The following is a 20,769-nucleotide window of genomic DNA, read 5'->3' on the forward strand; positions in this document are numbered from 1 at the left end:
TGGTCAGTTCAAACAGCCTTTGAATGTCGCATTCTATCTCTCAGACAACACAAGTTGAACAGTAAAGAAAGAAATTTGTACAATCCTCAAAGTTGGAGAACTACTGAGCTGGTCCTCTGAGCATATAACTGCTTCATGCAACTCAAAGGAGACCAGACTGGCTTACTTAGATAGAAGCCTGGAGGAGAAGCGGGCAGCATTCCAGCAAAATGCAATGTATGGGTACATATGACGTAAGCTAGAAGATAATAATAGCATTGACAAGAAGAAAGGCCTCTCTCGGAACTGTGTAGATACATTACATCCTATCTTGAATGATATACCTTCGCTATCCAGGAACAAGTGATAGCTGCTAAACAGCTGATATAGACAAAGATACCACCAAACGACATTATGATTGAAAATGTCGGCTTTGCTATGCCAGTATGGAACATGTCATCCACATTATCTGCAGCTATTCCAAAATGTCTACGAGATACTACCTGCTCATGAGACATGATATAGTAACAAAGACTATTTACAATGCCATCGGCTGGAAAGATTGCCTTGACGTAAACATCAAATGCATATCAGAACCGGCACGTACTCACATATTTAAAAAGGTGGAATACTGGTGGAACATTCCAATAAAAACAGCAATTCGGTACAAATATAGCAAATATAGAGGTCAGCTGCCCAGCTGATGAGAATGTACCATCAAAAGTCGGGGGAAAGAGAACATTTATGGTGAATTCAGGCTGATCTTACAGCTCTTGTACCCTGACTTATATTCTCATTTGTACCTAGCATCATAGGTGCATTAAGCTATCTACCTACAGTTCTACTTAAAAATCTAGAAATACTAGGTTTGTTGAAGAAAGAGCAAAAGAAACTGACGCGGATTCTCCAAATCCAATCTATTAGCGGCACATTGAGAGTTTGTTAGACATTCCAAAGATTCTCCATTTAAGATTCTTTAGACGAATAGACGCACGCACTTGGGTGTGTGTATCGATAGCTCAATCAACACAGCAATTCAACTTCATATTGACAAATACTGAGAACTCTCTTAACTCAAAACGTCTTGTTGCATTTTGAGTGACCAAGTTCAACTCTTTTAAGAAGAACTTAATGAAACTCAACGAAAAACATATATAGACATACATATATTTAAGAAACAGAACAACTCTTAGCAAGACAAACATGTTCCCGTAAAACCTTGAAATTTTATGTATTTTTCAGGATGGAACAGAACCCTGAAATTTTTTACAGAGAGGAATTTATCACATTAAATTACGTCTTTAGTATCTCTGAACAGTAACGGTATGTAAGAGTTTCCGGTTCCCAATTTATCCTGTTGTTACCTTTCTCACAATTAATCATTACATCCTATAAACTCTCTTTAACAATGGAAACACAAATCAGTCAGCCAAGTGGAGTTATGAACTCAAAACAGCTAACGATTAAGTATAAGAACCATAGCTTATAATCATAGTTTCCAGCCGAAAGTTACTTGTCATATTAGGGTTCTTTGGTCACTTTGCAGTAAGTCACACGTAACTGCATTGAGATCCTGTTCATAATTTAAGTGCGTTGTTTGTGATACATGAATGCTTCACAGAAATAATGTACCATTTCTCTTATAGCAGGAATCTTATTAGGTGAGGTTGGTAGAATTGGTAGTGGGTTAGGACACAATGCTTTGCAGTATTATTCCAGCTCTTTACGATTTTGAGTTCAAAAACAGCTGAGGTCATCTATGCCTTTTGTCCTTCCGGGATCAAATCAAATGTTGGGGCCTATTACATTCATGACTACATACACTTAATTATAGGTCTTGTGTCAATGTAACAGATCATTATGAGTGATCTGTTATCCTTTATATTCGAAGAAATGTTCAGATTAAGGATGAAAATGATAGTTTATATTTCTTTAAAATCGTAATCTTAAACTATAAGATCAGTGAATAAAAATTTACTAAATTTTCTTCCACTCTAGATTTCGAGAAAAATATTTTAATTTATATTACATACCAACATACAATTCATCAATAATATTCAAAACCACTAGAAAAGAAATCCATCAGAAATTATACTAGGAATCATGGTTGCAAGAATATTCGTCAGCAAGACTTTAATGTACTATACTAGTTATGCTTTTTTTTAATTCAATTTTCGCTACATTGCTGTGCTGTGTTCAAGCGACATCAAAGTCATGTTTGATATTTATATTTCAGGAATCAAGAAAATATCCATTGATTTCGATTCAATGGAAAGTCGTCTTGTGCTGAGTTTAGCAATCATTTCACTACTAGAATTTCCTAACACCTGATAGCTTCCGCCATACGCTTTTCAATGAATATTTAACGGTGTGGTTATAGCGATGAAGTTAAAATGCTGTATTTTAGATCAACAATTTCTTTTTTATTTGCGTTAAAAGATGAAATCAGTGACGACAGATTGATAGAGAACACAAATAGTAGAGTCTAATGCAAAAACTATTGTAAATTAGAGTTTAGATTATAAAGAGTGGTTTCTAAACAATTTGATAAAAGCAGGAAAACTTTTGAAGAACGTAAATGAATATATTCTTGTCATAATGAACATATAAGACACCATGAATGTGTTTGTGTTCTTTAGTGTATTGGCTCAGAGGGAAAGAGAAAGTGAGTTAATCTATCTATTTTTATATGTTAATGTCTCTCTCTCTCTCTCTCTCTCTCTCTCTCTCTCTCTCTCTCTCTTTCTTTCTCTCTCTCTCTCTCTCTTTCTTTCTCTCTCTCTCTCTCTTCTCTCTCTCTCTCTCTCTCTCTCTCTCTCTCTCTCTCTCTCTCTCTCTCTCTCTCTCTCTCTCTCTCTCCCTCAGGGCTGAAACATAAAAGAATAAAAGAATAATATGGTTTTCTTGAATACTCGAAAAGGAACATGGGTAAGAAACTACTGTGAAGTTACTGAATGACTAGTGATTGGATAGTTATACCAAATCAAAAGTAACTATTTAGAGCCTGGGTGTGCTGTTTTTTGGTATTGTTTTAATGTATCTCCCTTTTATATAGCATTGTAGGTCTCCCTTTTATATAGCATTGTAGGTCTCCCTTTTATATAGCATTGTAGGTCTCCCCCATTTTGGAGTGATAGGTACTCCACAGCCCAATTAAGCACCACCATCTAGCCTTTGACAGAGTTCACTCTGTTGCAAGTATTCAGACTCGACTTCCTGCCTGGTGACTCCGTGACCTATCTACACACCGTTATACTCTACACTTTTCTATGATGCAAAGATAAAATCCATCGCCCCTTACCATTTCTTCCTTTTCTACCCCAACATCCGAGAACTTCTCCAACCGAAATCCCACACATTACCTCTTACATGCAAACCACATATCCAGTTCTTCTCTGAGGCACAAATTTCTTGACCCCTATCTACAATCCATCTCGGTTGTTCAGGTTACAATTTCTACTCAGAATTTGCTCCAAAAGGTGAGAGATAAACCTTTTATGGACGGGAAACCTAAGGTAATCCCATAAACCGGCCTTCCCCATTTTAATATATACTGCTCTACATCTTAGAGAGTGCTTCTTCTTTCGGATTTATGTTTTTTTACAAACGCGGTCTCGCACCATTTCTGCTCTACCGGTCATTCATTACAACACCTGTTTGCGTTGGGATTGTCTTTGCACAGGGACCATCCGGACTCCCGCCTTCGCCGTGAACAAGCATTAAACTTCTCTCTTCGCTACTTTGCCCCACATGGGCTCAATTCCCTCCCCTCTTCATCTAACTCCACTCCTCTCCTCTTTTCATCTGACGCCTACTTCCTCTCTTCACTCTTACCCACCTCTCCTCGCTTCTCTTGCTTTGACATCTACTTCCTCTCTTCATTCCTACCCTACTTCTCTCTTCATTGATACCCCTATATCCATACCCACACCCACACATCCCACCTCCACCCCACATCCTCACCCCACACTAACACCCCACCCTCACATCTCCAGACCCCACACCACTCCACACACTAGCACTGACCACTTCCCAAAGCCCACACCCACACACCATCATCCCAACACCCACACATCTACACATTACAGACGCACACATGCACACTTCTACACATCAAACTAGCCCCTATCCACCACCACCCCCCACACACACACGCACACACGCTTACACACTCTCACATACACAAACGCGCACCTCCGTTTTGGGATCACTCCTTCTTCCTAGCTCTCATGCCAAACTACTTTTCCCAACCAGTCGCCAGGATTGATCGGTAACTCCACGGGTTTTTTCATTCTCTCTCTGTTTATTTCCTCATATTCCTTTCTGTTAAAGAGCGTACGCTCGAAACATAAAAGGCTTTCTCACTTTCCTGAGCGTCAAACTAATACACCTGCTTGTTGTTCATATACCTCTCTTCGTCTTTTGTTCTTCTGTAAATGTTAACTATGTGTGTGTGTGTGTGTGTGTGTGTGTGTGTGTGTGTGTGTGTGTCTGTGTGTGTGTGTGTGTGTGTCTCTGTGTGTGTATGTGTGTGTGTGATTATTCAGTTTATTTCAAGATTTCTTGCCAATAGAGAAAGAACCGGTTTCTAACCTAAATTCATTGGAATTTCAACACTAACAACAAGGGTATGTTTCTTTGTTTGTATGTATGTATGTATGTATGTATGTATGTTTGTATGTATGTATGCATGTATGTACAGGGGGTTGGGCAAAATAATGGAAACACCTTTAAAGGATTTTTCCTATTTTCTTCAAATGGATGACCATATCATTAAGAAAGCCCACAGCACAGAAACATATACAGGGGTTGGACAAAATAATGGAAACACCTTAAAATTTCAAACAAATTTATTTTAATATGGGGTAAGACAGCCTTTGGTAGTAATTACAGCTTGAATTCTACAAGGTATGGATTTGTACAAAGTTTGAATTGTTTCCAAAGGAATTTTTGTCCATTTTTCAGCTAAAGCAGTCTCCAGTTCTTGTAGTGATGATGGTGGAGGATATCGACTCCTTACTTGTTTTTTCTAAAAAGCACCATGATGTTGTGTCCAGTCATGTTGTTTATAGTAACTTTCTGCATGCTAAATTCGAGTTTCAGTCAAAAATCACTACTATCGTAAATAAAAGGCTTCCTCGGTTAATTCATCTCAAGATTAACCAGTTATTTAACAAGGGTGCTAGTTGTGGCTCCAAAGTTGGAGGTAGTATTCATCGTATTTTCGATAAATAGTCTCCCACGCCAAATACGCGACTTGTCGCTTCGAGTAGTGTATATATGTATGTATATATATATGTATGTATGTATGTATGTATGTATGTATGTATGTATGTATGCGTATATTAACTACGTTATCTCCTATCTACATTCATTAAAATAATCTTAATTTTTTTTTTTAATAGTATCTTCTTCCCTTGCATGTGGAAAATAAATGTAAATGTGTAATCCTGGCATTGAAATAAGCATTAACTGATACATTTCATTGGCAAAAAACATTGAATTCACACCATCATGTCATTGAAATTATGATAGATTCCACCGTTATCTTCTTTTATTACAGGGATTTATGATCAGGATCTCTTTCTTTCTCCACCTAGGTTTCTTTGAAGATACTGGTTTATAGCTCTCCAAGCACGGCAGCCCTAACCTTAATCTTCCCATGCGATGACACGTTAGGAAACACCCTCGGTTACATACGAAAATAAGCTCAGTAAAAGAAAATAAAAGAAATGTGCTTCGATTTATTAATTCATGCAAGGAAAGCATGAACGCCACAGCTTGTCATTCTATAAACAATAGTAATTCTATATTATTCTTTCATAAGCTCAATTTTAAACGAAGGGAAACAAGTAGCAAAAGTTGCCTCCCTTGAAACATTTTAATTGGTTTATTGTTCGCTACAAATTTTTGTGTTTTGTCCGAGTTTCTCTTATTTATACCCCACACTGCATCATATATCTTGTTATATGATGTTATACAATCAATGATCCCTTTAACTTATGTTGTTGGTTTCAATAGAAATTCACTTGTGTATACATTTTGTCTTTACTTGAAATGTACACAACAGTACAACACGCGCTTACTTTTTTTCAACTAGAAAATCAGAATTCATCTAAAAGAGAAATTCTATGCAGTTTCATTTTTATTTCATTTTACAATATTAACTATAGAACGTGTGCGCAAGTAAAAGATAAAAAGAGCAACAGAGTTTAGAACGAACACTGTATGCGACAGTTAATACTTAGTTCGAAAACAGTCCATTCGAGTACTGAAGACATAATTTATATTTTTCGTAACTGGGCATTCTATTTGCTTATAGATTAAGATTCCATAACTGAGTTTAAAACAAAACAGTGATTATATTTTCCCCAATCATTCATGAGATATTTATCCTGTGTATTTACACAAAGATAAATTTACGTCTTTAATATACCTAAATTAGGTCAGATATGCTCAGATTTATTTGCTTTTTTTAAAAATAAGTCTTTTATCCTTTCTTACTTTAATTTTCTCGACGACAGGCTTTTTTTTTTTTTTTTTAACGCATAACTTAGAATGATATCAGTCAGACCCTTTCTACGGAGGTGAAACGTTTGCCTGAGCACCGGCTAGAAAGTTACCAACGAAAAGAGGATAACTCATTTAGTTACGTATATAAAGTTAAAATAAAACTTTTAAATTATAAATTATTTTGATAAAATATAAACAAAATAGTATAAGAATTTATTGTTACATTATAATCTGTAATACATTTTCATAATTTTTTTTCATATTTTTCATAACTTTGTTTTTAGTATTTACTAAAATGTGTCTTAATATTGTATTTTACATAAAATAGAGAACAATTTTCAAAATAGCAGAGGATGTTCACACGTTTGCTTTTATAATGTTAGAAACGGATGAATTAACTGATCAAAGGTAAAATTGCAGCAATTATTTGATTAGTAAGATATTCCCTAATAAATATCGATTTAATCTTTGTAACAATTAATTATACAACAAGAAAGGGATGACATGCCGACTATTAATTCGTTCGATGATTTGATAGTCGGATGATCAGTATGTTTACTTGTAATCAAAAGTTACCCAACCGCCTGGTTCGAAAACTCGCTAGTTTCCAATCTGGGAACTCCGTTATCTCTGGATACCTTCGTATTACTATTTCATTATGCACCGATGCTTGTATTTCAACTAACGAAGTCAGCTGTGGTTGTAGCAAGCAAATGAGGGCATGGGAAAGATGTCTTGTAAGTATAACACTGGGGTTTCGAACCAAACATACTGATGCCAATGCGATAATTAAATGGGCCATTGAAATATGGTGTCCCCTTTATTAGAGTTTGATTTTATCAGTCAGATTGGAACGATCAGACAGCCTAACTTTGAGTCGAGGCCAATATCTCGTTTGAGACAAAACTGAGGATACATTGATACAGCATATATCATCATCGATTTATGCATTTACCACTGCAATGTTGGCCGATCAACAAAATTGGTAAACCCGATGGTATAACTATATGCTGTTATTTACCGACGTAATTGTAATCTACACCATCTTAAATGTATCTTGGAAAACTTTCGTTAAAATAATATGCATTTTCAGAAAGTTCTGGAAGAAAGAAAGTCGGACGAGATGCATTTCTGTAGTTATGATACAACAGTACTTTTAATAACTAATGAAATATGCAAATCACTCGTTTAAGCAACACTCAGCGTGCACGAATCTTTATTTTTTTGTTTAATACTTACTATAATTAGCTGTGTATGACTGATTTTTTACTCCATTTACCTTCAAGATATCATTACTTCATACTATTCAATCAGTTATTTTTAATTTTTTTAAATCTTTGGTATCATTCATTAATAAATATGGCCTTGGTGTATTTCAAACTAACAACACTTTACCATCATTGCTTCTTTGCAAATGCTGAAGGAGAGGATCAGGATGGTGCAGTTGATTTGTTGTATAAGCATGAGAACTAACATGTTTAAAACAAAGCAGATCTTAAAATTTGTTCCTCTTTGTTTCATATTTATTAGCAAAGCAACCACAGGTGGTCTAGTTTGGTCACAAAGCTCATGCTTAGTGCATCACTTTCCTATTTTAAATAATAATAGTAACACTTTATTTAGTTACTTCCAGGAAAATTTGAATGCACTTCATTATTGATAAACCTTATGCTTTCTTACATTGGTACATAACCAGACATTTTTAGGTGAAATGTATAGCTGATTGAACTGATGTCAAGTATATGCTGGGTACTTCTCTGATCTATTGTAGGTGGATGAAAGTTAAATGCCAGAGGCATATGAAAGCAGAATGCTTAGATAAAAAAAAAACAACCAAATCTTGTAACACATAGAGTCTAGCATTCTACTGTTTCTAATAGTGATAATTATTTGAAAAAATGGTTGTGGCATTTGATATGGCTTTTTACATTTTCAGGTGAAATCCTATCAAGGTGAACTTTGCCTTTCATTCCTCCAGAATTGATAATATACCAGTTAAGTACTGAGTCAATAGTGTCAATTTTCTCCTCCCCTCAGAATTGCTGGCCATGTGCCTAAACCAAAAATCATTATATCTAATTCAGACTCAAAATTATGAATTTTTGAAGGGAGGAGATGCCATCAGCCCAGAAAGGAGGAAAGGCAAGGTTGACCTTGGGTTTCAACTCAGAAAATGAGCCAAAAAAAAAAATCTGCAAGGCATTTTGTCTGACACTCTAACAATACTGTTAGTCAAACACCCTTATAATAGTAATAATGGTTTCTGATTTAGGCAAAAGACCAGCAATTTTGAGGGGAGGAGGAATGGTTGATACCATTGGCCCAAGTACCTGACTTGTGCTTCATTTTATCAATCCCAAATGAATAAAAGGCAAACTAGATTTGAACCCAGAATGTATAGAACCTGCAAAAAGACTGCACAGTAAATTTGTTCAATGACTCTAATGACAATGCAATCATGAAGAAATATGTTATTTCCTTGAAGCACAAACTAAAAGAGCTTACTCTGAGCCAAACACTTATCAGGAACAAAAAAAAAAATGATACCAATTGTATCCTTATCTCCAAGACTGTTTTCGTCAAGTCTCCTCTCATGACTAATTTTGCTCATTTTGCCAAAATTAAAATGTACTGTATTAAAAGGTTGTTCAGTTACAACGTGCCTATTCAAAAGTTATTCAATTTATTTTATACAGTTAAATTATATGAAATTTGTCATCTATTTTCAGGAATGAAAAAGATTACCTTCTTGAATTTTCAGACTCAGTTGATTTAGACCAACGTCGCCAATATATAGACAACTTTCTAGACTCTTTATACAAAGAAGCTTGTAAGAAACTCCCTAATTTTATCCATATCTATCTATCAATCTCTCTATCATTATATGTGTGTGTAAAAGCGCACACATACACACAAAAATATATCAGATGTGTGCATATATATATATATATATATATATATATATATATATATGTGTGTGTGTGTGTGTGTGTGTTATAAAGTTATATATATATCTGTATGTTATTTATATATGTATGAATAAACCACTTGTACTGATCAAACTATCAGGTTGTTATATACCTCTGGTCAAAATGTGCTTCCAGATTTTTCTTGATTACACTCTTCTTTATATATGCTTGTGGATGCATATATATATATATATGATTTTACTTAATTTTATAGGCATTTTTTTCTGTTTATACTATTACTTTCTTTTGTTACCTTATCATTTGATGGAAGATTTGTTTGGGCTGATGTAACTTTGATCTGCAATACTTGATCCTTAGAAACGCAATTTATTCTGACAAAACGCACTGCATTATCCAGTTGTATCAACTAAATACAAACTGATCTATTCAGTCAATATATCTTATCATTCTGCTTCATATTTATTTTAATGTATGTATTAATTTCATCTATCTATCAGTTTACATCTACAGATTTATAGGTCAAACTTTGTATTTAAATAGTAATTTGCATTCACTAATAACACTTCCAAGCATTCAAGTTTGGTCTCTGGTTTGAAAATATCTTTCTTTCACTTATTTCAGAGGTCCTGAAAAAGATAAAAGGTCATGTTTACTATCTTTCCTTCCCTGACTAAATGAAATAAAAGAAAAAAGAAAAAAAACTATTATAATTGATATCAGAATGTAATTGACATTATCTTCAACGTTAATTTCACTTGAGCTAGTGAGAAAATTATAACATGGTTGTTTGAACTGCTAGAAATAGACCAGATCTCTTAGAAATTACAACCCACTGTTTTAAAAAGAGAAACTATACATTGAATAATATATAATGAACTACTAGAAAAGTAGTAAAGCAAGACAGCTACAGCTGGAGTGCCTTTTGTCATATATTTGCTCAACCTTGTCTAAGATGGTGCTCAACATACAATATCATTAACTTCAAATCACCAATATCACTGTATCAGTTTACACTCTCAAAAAAGGCTACTATTGTTGACTAACAGCCAATCACTTCTATCATATTTCATGCAACATGCTAACTATTATTCATACACCATGTGTGACAATATTATATTGTTAAAATATCACAATTGCTTTTCCTATCCTTTTGCAGTATCGTCTTCCCTTGAATTAAACCCTGCCCTTTTTACAACTGTTGTCCAGCAAACATATGTTACTTCTAACTGGTAAGTTTTCATTAAACTTTATTGATATACATATATATATAAATTTAAATAATAAGGATGTCAAATTGAATATTAATTTGATTAATATCAATTTAAAACCAGTGGCCTAGCAAATTGAAAAATCTGACGATTCAGAAAAATTACATTACATACATATAAGAAGGATGACCACTAAGTGGACATCCTTTTTGCTAGAAGAAGACCACCTGCGGTCTGACCACTAAGAAAAGATTGTTCTCAAGAAAATTCAGCAAACATCATTTATTCTATGTCCATTTTTCCCATGCTAACATATGTTTTACAAATACTTGTTATTGAGCTGTTGCTTTTCCTTTTGCTAACCCTTATCTATTTTCCAAGAAGAAATATTTATTATTCCACTTGTCTATACATTGGGTGCATTTTTTCATGTCACTAACATTATAGAGGTTATCTAGCCATCACCAAGACTCAAAACCTTCTCAAGCCCCATATTGTCCCTGTATGAATCGATTACCAATCAGTTTCAGTGTACTGTGTGTTTTTTGTAGCATCAATGCTGTTGGGAATCACCTTGTTGCCGAAATAAAAGAGAGTATGTCATAATAGAAAAGAACAGAATTATTGTGAGACAGTGTTAATAGAGAGAATAAGAGAAGGAATACTATTGGAGTTGGAGTAGAAGAGAGGAGGAGGGAAAGAGTAATGTTAGGGTTAGTGTGAAAGAGAGGGAGCTGAGTCCACAATGGTAAAGATAACGGGTTGAATTGGGTAAGATGGAATCAATGATGGGGTGTGTCAGTGTGTCTGTCAAAGCCTGTTAGGGTATGAATGCAAAGGTAAAAGTACTCAATTCATATAATAGAGTCCTTTCATTTGTTCAAAGCTAATGATTCAACCCATCACTACTCAGTGTTTTATTTTTGTTTGTGGGTGTTCATTGATGTAACAAAGAGAAAATATTTTTAACGCTTGTGTGATCACACAGGAGCGAGGAGGATGATATACTAACAGAGGGAAGAATCCTGTTTTGAATGTGGGTGAGATGACTTTGTTGAAACAGTTACTAATACAGTTGGATGCCTTTCCAATTGCTAGCAACTAATTAACGAATTGGTGAATGGAATCTATTTACTATCAAGATTGTAAACTGGACAAAACAGAGTTATCTACCTTATTTGGGTAGTAAGGCAAAGCGACTGCTTAGAGAATGGACTTCTTATGACTCCTTCCTTTTCACTTACCACATAAGTAATACTTATATCTTTATTCTTTTATTCGCTTCAGTCATCAAATTGTGGCAATGCTGGAGCACCACCTTGAGGTGATTAATCAATCAAATCAAACCCAGTACTAATTTCTAAGATTGGTATTTATTCAGTTTTGCTAAGTTACAGCAATACAAACTAATACTAGTTGTTAAGTTGTGACAAGCTTCTGAAAAGTTGCCATGTACCAGCCTCACTCACAAAGCATTGGTCAGCATAGTGATATCATTGAAGAAACTTTGCTCAAGGTGTCACACTGAAGGGCAGAACCTAAAACTAAAACTACATGGTTGTTGTAAAGTGAACTTCTTAATCACACTGTTAGCCTTGTTTGCACATTTGTATTAAAAATTCTAAAACTCGTAACAAAAAAAAATGACTGAAAGCCTTGAACAGATCAATGGCCCACAAATATTTCAAATATCAAAAGTTCTTAGAGACCTACAAAAGGTTGAGTTGGAGAGAGATAGTGTTACCCTACATTATATATTTATATATGCATATATAGATAATATTTAAAATGTAATATTGAATATTTAAGGTTGATTTCTATGGATCATTCTGTTTGGCCAGTCTGTTAATACAAATACTCATCTCACTCATTTATTCTATGTCCATTTTACCCATGCTAACATATGTTTTACAAATACTTGTTATTGAGCTGTTGCTTTTCCTTTTGCTAACCCTTATCTGTTTTCCAAGAAGAAATTGTTTTTATTCCACTTGTCTATATATTACTAGATTTATAAATGATTTCTCACATTTATATCTCTTCAGTAAATATACACCTGTCCAGTCTTCAGAAAGAAAACCTCACAAATGCAAGACCTGTCAGGAATCATTCTCAGAACTGTCTTTTTTACAAGAACACAAGAAAACACATCAAACGGAAAAGCAGTTTAGTTGTGCAACCTGCAATAAGAAATTTACACACAGCCATCAACTTGAGCTACACAAACGAATACACTCAGGGGAACAACCATTCCTTTGCAGTTTCTGTGGCAAGAAATTTACTTTCAGGAGTACTTTGAAATGCCATGAAAGGACTCATACTGGGGAGAAACCATACAACTGTGACATTTGCGGCATTAATTTTTCTCAGCCAAGCATTCTTTCAACTCACAAACGAACACATGCTAGTGAAACAGAATACAAATGTAAGATTTGTGCTAAGAACTTTACCAGTAAAAGTAGTCTTCAGAGTCATGCTGTTACACATACAGGTGTGAAGCGATTCCAGTGTGATACTTGTAACAAGAAGTTTGGCATTTTGTGCAATTTGAAAAGACATATGCGCACCCACAAAGGGGAGAAACCATTTCATTGTGAAATTTGTGGTAAAAACTTTACTCAGAGTAACAGTCTTCAGGAACACAAGAGACGACATACTGGAGAGAAACCGTTTCTTTGCAATTATTGCACCAAGTGTTTTGCACGCAAAAGAGACCTTATACAACATGAAAGAACTCACACAGGTGAAAAACCATATTCATGTAGCACATGTGGTAAAAGCTTTTCTCAGGTTACTTTACTAAAAACACATGAAAGAATGCACACCGGAGTGAAACCTTTTAACTGTGATCTATGTGGCAAAAGCTTTACCCAACAAAGCAATTTGCGGGTACACAAGATTAGCCACTTGGAGAAGAAGCAATATCATTGTGACATATGTGGTAAAGATTTCTCTCAGTCAAGCAGTCTTCAGCAGCACAAGATTCGACATAATGGCCAGCAACCTTTCCACTGTGATATCTGCGGTAAGAACTTTAATGTCAGAGGTAACTTGCAGAGACATAGCAGAATACACAGAGGTGAGAAGCCATTCCATTGTGATATATGTAATAAATATTTCTCTCAAAGTAACAGCCTTCGTGAACATCAAAGAAGACACTACAGAGAGAAACCTTTTTCCTGTGATTTATGTCAGCAACAGTTTTTTGTGAAAAGTGCTTTAACAGCACACCAGAAAATCTGTAGTAACAAACATGTAATTCTGTGCCTTATTGTTGGCAATTAATTTTTTTCTGAAAAAAACTTTAGTTGGTAGGTTTAAAGTAGCTTACTTACAGAAGAAAGTTAGTGAGAGCCTCTGGTAATTTTACTCAACAGTTAAGACAGTACGGAGGGTAGATTTCCTTTTTAAGGTTAGGAAATACTTTCCTTAGAGTAGTTCTTATTTATGAAGTGCAAATATGACTGAAGTACAGTATTCTTATATCTGAAGATGTACACCCATGAATAACAATCACACAACTACACAGTTCATCCAAGTAACTTTCCTCGAAGAAAAGCAAGCCTTCACTCATTAAAATACTACAAGCACTGACCTATGTCTTTTCTCCTTAATTTTTGCACCATTACTGTAACAGTATACTCCTCCAAAAATTACAGGAATGCCCTACAAGGCCTTCTCTTACCTCTCCTGTGCCCATGCATCTTCATTAGACTCCACACGATGAAAGACCCATTTGAACAAATAGCAGCTAAACTCACTTTCTGTTCACACCTCATAACTTAAAAAAAGCATGATACATTGCAAAATGTCGTCCTTGATGTGTCCAAAAAATTAAAAGAGAGATGGAATGGTCATGGCAAGAATCCCTTTGATCATAGAGCTATTGAATCAAACCAGAGCCTACACTAAACCTTTTGTCCAATCCTTCCTTGAAATACATCCCCCTGAAGCAATATCTTTGTTCATATGGCCTGTTTTTCTACTTCTTCAGCGTAAGATATATTATATGAGTTAACTCAACGAAGGTTAAAAACTAACTAATTTCTAAGATGTTAGTATTTAGAAATGTAGTGTAAATACTTGCTCCTAGATTTTTATTACAAATATTATCAGGTCATCCCATAAGTTCTGTCCAAATTTTGAATAAAGAAAACAAGTGATCAAATGTTATATTTAATTTAATTGAAATTTAATCATCAATGTACTTTCCCTGATTATCTATGATTTCCTTCCATCTATTTACAAGCTTTTTAATCTCATCAATGTAAAACTCTTTTGGTTTCAAAGCGAAGAACTCTTAAATATCAGTGTCGACCTCCTCCAGGCTTGCGAAAGTTATGCCCCACAAATGATTCTGTAAACTACGAAGCAAATGGTAGTCTGAAGGAGCAAGGTTGAGAGAATGAGGTGGATGAGGAATTTTTTCCCAACCAAACTCTTCGATCTTCTATGATGTAATCTTTGCAGTGTGGGATCACGCATTGTCCTGATGAAACATCACTCCTTTTCGATTCAATAAAGTGGGTCTTTTTTACTTCAAAGCTTGGTTCAAACGCTGTAATTGCTGACAGTAGACTTGAGCATTGATTGTTGCATTAGGTGGTAACAATTCAAAGTGAATTATTCCTTTGTAATCCCACCAGATAGAGAGAAGAACCTTTTTCCCATGAAGTTCCCTTCTCGGTTGTGGTTGAGCTTTTTCCCTTTTACCAAGCCACTGTTTACGACATTCAACATTTCGATAGAAGATCCGTTTTTTGTCGCCAGTCACAAGTCTATTCAAAAAGGGTAAAATGAGTTTGCGAGAATGGAGAGAAGAGCAGATGTCAACTCGAGATTTGCGGTTGCTTTCGGACAATTCCTGCGGCACCCATTTTCCAAGTTTAAGAACCTTTCCACGTTGTTGAGGATGATGATGAACAGTTGTATGGTTTGATCTAAGCTTTATTGCCAATTCTTCAACTGATAATGCAGGATTTTCTTCAAGCAATGCCTCAAGGAGCTTATCATCAAACTCAGCTGGATGTCCTGTTCGATCTTCATCTTCAAGACTGAAATCTCCACTTCTGAATTTTGCAAACCATCTTCTGCAATTTCTTTCATTAAATCATTCTTTTCCATAAACTGAGTATATGTTTTGAGTCGCTTCGGCTGCAGAGTTTCCTTTTTTGTACTCATAAAGCATTATGTGCCTCAAATGCTCTTTGGATACTTCCATGTTAGAAAGGGTTTTAATCGAAGAAATTTTAATTCTATTATTCTCTAAAATAATATTTGATTAGTTTAAATGTACACAAATGCATAAAAATAATTTTTAATTCCATTAGACATTCTAAAATACTATTAAATTTCATTCAATTTTAAAAAAGGTAAAATCGGACAGAACTTATGGGATGACCTGATAAAATTTCTAATGTCAAATATTTAAAACAAGAAGTAGGATTAGGAGAGTTGAGTAATATCTAAAACAAATCTACTAAAATTTTTCAAGCTATTAGCCTTCACTTTAGAAATGAAATGCTGTCAGACATTTACATTTGCACTACATTTTGGTTGTCATCATGTATCTTATTTCTGTTTGTGCCCATCGCTTCAAACTGTTTTTGAAACACAAACCTTTATTTTTAAACAAAGAGTAATAATGCTCTTATATACTATGGCAATGCTGCACCTTGGCAATCAAGCTAATAAAAACATAGTGTAGATTCAATAAAGTGGGTCTTTTTTACTTCAAAGCTTGGTTCAAACGCTGTAATTGCTGACAGTAGACTTGAGCATTGATTGTTGCATTAGGTGGTAACAATTCAAAGTGAATTATTCCTTTGTAATCCCACCAGATAGAGAGAAGAACCTTTTTCCCATGAAGTTCCCTTCTCGGTTGTGGTTGAGCTTTTTCCCTTTTACCAAGCCACTGTTTACGACATTCAACATTTCGATAGAAGATCCGTTTTTTGTCGCCAGTCACAAGTCTATTCAAAAAGGGTAAAATGAGTTTGCGAGAATGGAGAGAAGAGCAGATGTCAACTCGAGATTTGCGGTTGCTTTCGGACAATTCCTGCGGCACCCATACTTTCCTTAGAGTAGTTCTTATTTATGAAGTGCAAATATGACTGAAGTACAGTATTCTTATATCTGAAGATGTACACCCATGAATAACAATCACACAACTACACAGTTCATCCAAGTAACTTTCCTCGAAGAAAAGCAAGCCTTCACTCATTAAAATACTACAAGCACTGACCTATGTCTTTTCTCCTTAATTTTTGCACCATTACTGTAACAGTATACTCCTCCAAAAATTACAGGAATGCCCTACAAGGCCTTCTCTTACCTCTCCTGTGCCCATGCATCTTCATTAGACTCCACAAGATGAAAGACCCATTTGTAGTTGCTCAACCTGCTGAACAAATAGCAACTCTTTTGGTTTCAAAGCGAAGAACTCTTAAATATCAGTGTCGACCTCCTCCAGGCTTGCGAAAGTTATGCCCCACAAATGATTCTGTAAACTACGTCATCATTTTTACAACCACTTTTCTGGAGCGGTCATGACAGATCTGGCCTGTACCCCTCTGCCAACTGTCTTTTAGAAATTCCCATTTGTTTTCTATCACTTCCTGCTTCCGATCTTATGTATCAGATAATACTTCACTGAACCTAAATCTGGTTGAGGTCCTTTCAGTTTCCATATCTTCTCTCCCCATATTGTTATATCAGTTTATGGATACAGTGTCACTGCTTCCATATAGCTCTTACTCTGAAGTTGCAATTCGTTAATCTATGATGCAGCAGCATTTCACTTGTCTTTATGTTCTAAATTCCACCGAGGTCAACTTTACCTTTCATCCCTTTGGAGTTGATGAAATAAGTACCAGCTGATGTAATTAACTTATTTCCTTCCCCTGAACTTGTTGGCCCTGTGTCAAAATTTGAAGCCAATATTTACCTGTTTAGTAATTGATCAGGAGGCTGGATGGTTTTCTGAACTAAGTTAGTGAAGTATAAATTTCTTTCGAAATGTTTCATCTCTTAGATAAGGTTAACAGTCTGAAAAACTAAAATCTTCTTAATTTATTTCAAATACAAAACTTTTTAACAAACCTTGTATGCTGATTTTAAGCAAGTCTACTTGCTCCACCCTGGTTAGCAGAATTCAGTTCCTGCTTATAATTCCCAGCTGAATGGCTTGAAGGGAAAACAGCAGTTAATACCTGTATCAAAAATAAAACGAAAATCATTCCACATCCCAAACTCACATTCCAAACTATATAAATACAAAAGACAAAATAACTGAAAATCTTTGGATTGTTAACAGTTTCAAATTTGTAGACGTTAAAGGTTGCATTTCTCAATCTATGAAACCAGGTTTGGAGATCAGTGAATTTTGAGTACTATGATAAAGACTTATTTTTACAGTTTACAAAAAGAATGAACAATGACTTTTTTTTTTTTTACATCAAACATTAAAAATGGTCTTCATCGTCTTCATATTTCTTGAAAGTCAGTGCTCAAGATACTTTACAGAGCCTTCAAGATTGGGTGGGGCCTGGCTTAAATACTTGCTACAGATTGGACTCTGTTAGGAGTATCCAAGATGTTAAACTAGGCAAGAGATGAAGTTTACCACCTGAGTAGACCATGAAGAGATTTGAACTTGCACTGACACACATGGATACATAGATATGTATGTACATGCCTATGTGTATTTATATATAAGCCCCATACAGTTTCTGCATATCAATACCATTCACAAAACATTGGTTATGTCAAGGCTACAGCAGAAGGCATTTGCCCAGAGTACCACACAGTGAGATAGAACTCAAGACTTCCGGTACAATAAAGCAAACGCTGTATCCACTGAGCTAAACCTGCATCTGACAGGATCTGAACTTGGGTTGAGAAACTATAAAACCTGACAGTATTTATTGTAAGGTTTCCCTACATCTAGCATGTAATTTAAAAGGTTCATAACATTGCATTGCTCAAACTAAACAGTGATAAGTCAGAGAGGGAGTCTCTATGTAGGCATTACACCTACTAGAAAGAGCAGTAAAACAAGAATGGCTGATCAACTCTACAACACATTTTATCATAGATCTGGTCGTTTGGAGCTAATATGTATTTAAACAAAAGTAGCAGCAACATACTGTAAAAGCTAATGAATTTCACGTTCACTAATTTTATGCCAAATTTAATGGCCAAGCGTATTACATTGTGTGCAGGTTATGTGATCCGTGAGATGAATAAAAATATTTTTTTTTTAAATCTTTGCTTTGGATGAAGCCTGTATTTCATAACTCTCTCTTCCTCTCTCCTTCTCTCTCTCTCTCTCTCTCTCTCTCTCTCTCTCATTGCAATCCTTCAGCTACACGCCTTTTCGTAAAGGGAAGCAACTTTCAAATACAATATTTGAAGTGTAAGGGACAATATTACGAGATATGGACGGGAGATAACTAGTGCACTTATGTCTTCTAAGGGTATATCATTTGATTATTAATCTGTTTTCAGTGTACAGTGAAAGCCGCTTATTTTGGGGAAATTGATCCTTTTAAAAAACTGATTGATGCATTAAGAAAAGAATATAAAAGTATTATAAATGTGTTTGGGACCCATTTTCATTATCACTGCTTGGTAACATCCCTGATTACAATCAGCGGCCTCAAAATGTTTGCGTTTTACACAACCAGAAGCATTTTCTCTAAATTAGTGGATCATGATGGGGCTTAAAAGTAAACAGCTTATAATTGTTTCAAATTCTGGCCAATTTGAAGGAAAGGGGGTTGTTAATTACATCAACCACAGTACTTGACTAGCACCTTATTTTATCGAATGATGAAATGCCGATTAGCATTTTGTCCGATGCACTAACGATACTGTTTGCCCCGTCGCATTTGAACTGTTTATTACAATGAATGAAGAACACAAACTGGAACGCCTTGCCTGTGTTTGTAAAGAAGGCCAAGTCTACCAAACACGAATAGCAACATGATGCAGTGACTCGGAAAACTTGTGATTCATATTCTCAACCAACTTCTCTGCCCTATATTCATGGGAGAATCGTGAGGGTTGAGTCTTAAGGTACCTCCTTCGTAAGATTCTATCTGAAGCCACCGCCATTACACTTTACAGCTGGATTCTCAAAAATTATCAACAGACTATGGATATTATCCAACGACTTCATTCTTGGTCTACTCCTAGGTCTCCTGCTGGTTTACTCAGCTTGAAAAATCCATCATGCAATAATTTCCTGCGACATTCTAATCACACTTTCGTATTACTAGTGCTGTGACCTCTCATTGCAGAGATTAATATTTGATCAGCTGAAATTTGTGCCTGATAAGTGACGAACAACCTCTGTGAATGGTGTAGGTGTAGGTGTTTAACAAACGGTTCTTTCAACTCTGTCCAACAAGTATCTTGAGTATTCAATTTTGATATTCGTAGTCCAATGCCGACCCTATTCTACATACATTGGCCATTACCTGGATGTTTTCCAAGATATCTGTATACGAAGCAGCCGTACCGTTTCCGAGATGAGAGCAGAACTCCATGATTGGACTCTATTGAGCCTTCTAGAGTCTCAGCGGCTGCAATATTTTCCGATCCTGACGGCAGGGGTTAGGTATTGGGATGTGGTCCTTATGTTAAGGATATGTGAGGGCCAGCATTTGAAGCGATTGTGTGGTTTCTAGCTGAGTGCTCATGTGTTTAGAAGAGTTGTATGCGATGTTGGTTTCTTGAAATGCTTAGTGATTGATGTTTTTTTTTCTGTTAAAAAAAACTTGTGGATTTAATCTCACTGAAGGATGCTCCCGGCAGGGGATGGTGGCGAACCCTGCTGTACTCTTCCACCACAACTTTCTCTCACTCTTACTCTCTGTTTCTGTTGTGCCTGTAATTCAAAGGGTCAGCCTTGTCACGCTGAATATCCCTCGAGAACTACGTTAATTTCACGAGCAGGCTGTTTCGTTGATCTGATCAACTGGAACCCTCGACGTCGTAAGCGACGGAGTGCCAACAACAACTCACACAGTTAATGTACAATATATAAATGTGTATGTGTGTGTGTGAGAAAGAGAGAGAGAGAGAGAGAGAAAGTGTGTGTGTGTGTTTGTGTATATACTGCCTCGGATATGGTA

The 20,769-nt window shown here is 35.5% G+C and overlaps 1 protein-coding gene across 2 annotated transcripts; it reads left to right on the forward strand.

The window, feature by feature from the left end:
- Positions 1–6,808: 6,808 nt before the first annotated feature.
- Positions 6,809–18,895, forward strand: LOC106884510 (uncharacterized). Of its 2 annotated transcripts, XR_016241478.1 has the most exons (5): positions 6,809–6,900; positions 9,222–9,322; positions 10,579–10,651; positions 12,676–14,064; positions 16,713–18,895. XR_016241478.1 is itself a non-coding variant. In XM_089350681.1 (4 exons), exons 1-4 carry the CDS (start codon positions 6,869–6,871, stop codon positions 13,913–13,915), a joined length of 1,446 nt encoding a protein of 481 aa, XP_089206807.1. In that variant the 5' UTR covers positions 6,809–6,868; the 3' UTR covers positions 13,916–14,224. The 2 variants fall into 2 exon arrangements, 1 of the variants encoding a protein (XP_089206807.1); XM_089350681.1 differs by lacking the exon at positions 16,713–18,895 and having other exon boundaries at positions 12,676–14,224.
- The last annotated feature ends 1,874 nt before the right edge of the window (positions 18,896–20,769 follow it).

This window comes from Octopus bimaculoides, chromosome 4 (genome assembly GCF_046866305.1).
Source record: "Octopus bimaculoides isolate indiv1 chromosome 4, ASM4686630v1, whole genome shotgun sequence".
Lineage (NCBI taxonomy): Eukaryota > Metazoa > Mollusca > Cephalopoda > Octopoda > Octopodidae > Octopus > Octopus bimaculoides.

Bases quoted from the DNA above. Each gene is read 5' to 3' on its own strand.
- LOC106884510 (XM_089350681.1), top strand. From the start codon at position 6,869: ATGTTAGAAACGGATGAATTAACTGATCAAAG. The intron at 6,901-9,221 runs GTAAAATTGCAG...ATCTATTTTCAG, and splicing joins GATGAATTAACTGATCAAAG to GAATGAAAAAGATTACCTTC. The intron at 10,652-12,675 runs GTAAGTTTTCAT...ATATCTCTTCAG, and splicing joins ACATATGTTACTTCTAACTG to TAAATATACACCTGTCCAGT.